Here is a 1,867-nt window from a genome sequence, read left to right as displayed (position 1 = left end):
GACAAGAACACAAAACATCTAGAAAGTTAGGTGATACAAGAAAGGGACAAAACATCCAGATAGACGATACAAAGAAAATACGGACAGGTCATTCGGAGTTTTCTTTCTTCAGTCGAGATCCAGATTATCCTTGCAATTTCAGCTGGTTATTCTCAATATTGCTCCAATCTGGCCAGCCCCAAGGAAAAAACAAGCTAAGAGCATTAGATTCCTTGGAAAAATGGGCTTCTTTTAGTTTTCATCTACCAAATCTACTCACAAGACTTTGGTCAGCCCAAGTCTATAAAAAAAGACACTTTCCCAAGGTGCCATGCAGTGGGACTGAATCTAGAAGCATGTGGTTGGGAAGCAAGCTTCTTACCACACAGCCATGCCTAGACATGTTGACATTAAAACATGAGTTTTAAAAGAATACTAATGACACATGGTTGAAATAATGATTAAATAGAAAGAATATGAAATCCAAAATTACCAGACACAGTGATGATCTCGAACTGATACACAAGAACTACATACATAACAATGGCCAGATCTTGGAGGTTTCCGATTGTTACAAAATCCACACCATGTGACAAGATATAAACCTGAAAGTAAGTAAAGAAAACTAATGTGAAAAATTGGATCATGATCGTCGTCTTAATCATCATCATTATCCTCCTGATCATCATAATCATTCATTGATGCAGATTTTCTACAGCTGGATGCTTTTCCTGTCATCAACCCCCCCACTTGTTTCCAGGCAAGATAATATTTACTCTAGTTCTCTGAACATAAACAGCACAATAACCAGATAGGTTTTCGTGAAAGATTGCATATGAATGACGCCATATACATGACAGTGACATTTGTTTACAATTAGTGCACAGTGTGAAGACAAGGAGACACAAACACATACTTATATATACATCATCATCATTGTTTAACGTCTGTTTTCCATGCTAGCATGGGTTGGACGGTTTGACTGAGGTCTGGAGAACCAGTGGCTGCAGCAGACTCCAATCTGATCTGACAATGTTTCTATAGCTGGATGCCCCTCCTAACACCAACCACTTCAAGAGTGTAATGGGTGCTTTTTTTCGTGCCACCGGCACAGGAGCCAGTCAGGCGGGTCTGGCATTAATCATGTTTGAATAGTACTTTTTACATGCCACCAGCATGGGGGCCAGTCAGTGGGTATTGGCATCGGCCACATTCAGATGGTGCTTTTTATGGCCCACCAGCACAGGAGCCAGTCAGGCAGACCTGGCCACAGCTATGATATTGGTTTTACTTGGCTCAACAGGTTTTCTAAAGTATATCATGTTGCCCGACGCATCAGGGGTACTTTTAACTGGGCCGGATATGCATGGCTGCAATCTCACTTTAGTTCCAGGTCTTCTCAATCATAGCATATCTCCAAAGGTCTCGGTCCCCTGTCATTGCTTTTGTGAGGCCCAATGTTTGAAGGTCATGCTTCACCACCTCATCCCATGTCTTCCTGGGTCTACCTTTTCCACAGGTTTCTTCCAAAGTTAGGGAGTGGCACTTCCTCATCCCAGTGCAGTTGTCTCTCTTGCACACCACATTTTATGCTTATGCCCAACATTTCTCTCAGGGCACTTACACTCTGCCGTATATGCACACTGACATTACACACCCAGCAGATCATACTAGCTTCATTTCTTTCAAGCTTATGCATGTCCTCAGTAGTCATGGACTATGTTTCACTGCCGTGTAGCATGGCAGTTCACACAGATGCATCATACAGTCTATCATTCATCCTGAGCAAGAGGCTCTTAGTTGCCATAACATAGGCATTAAAACAACTATAAACATATGTGTGTGTATATACATATATATATATATATATATATATATATATATACAC

The 1,867-nt window shown here is 41.2% G+C and overlaps 1 protein-coding gene across 3 annotated transcripts in view; it reads right to left on the bottom strand.

Annotated features, from left to right (window-relative positions):
* Positions 1-1,867, bottom strand: part of LOC106870013 (palmitoyltransferase ZDHHC23) — a 32,884-nt gene that overhangs the window by 13,036 nt on the left and 17,981 nt on the right. For all 3 annotated transcript variants that reach the window (XM_014915978.2, XM_014915975.2, XM_014915977.2), the window contains one exon: positions 473-584. In XM_014915978.2, coding sequence (XP_014771464.1) covers positions 473-584 — 112 coding nt within the window. The remainder of the gene's footprint in view (positions 1-472; positions 585-1,867) is intronic.

The sequence above is a fragment of the Octopus bimaculoides genome, chromosome 5 (assembly GCF_001194135.2).
Source record: "Octopus bimaculoides isolate UCB-OBI-ISO-001 chromosome 5, ASM119413v2, whole genome shotgun sequence".
Lineage (NCBI taxonomy): Eukaryota > Metazoa > Mollusca > Cephalopoda > Octopoda > Octopodidae > Octopus > Octopus bimaculoides.
This window is presented reverse-complemented; position numbering and strand designations above follow the sequence as displayed.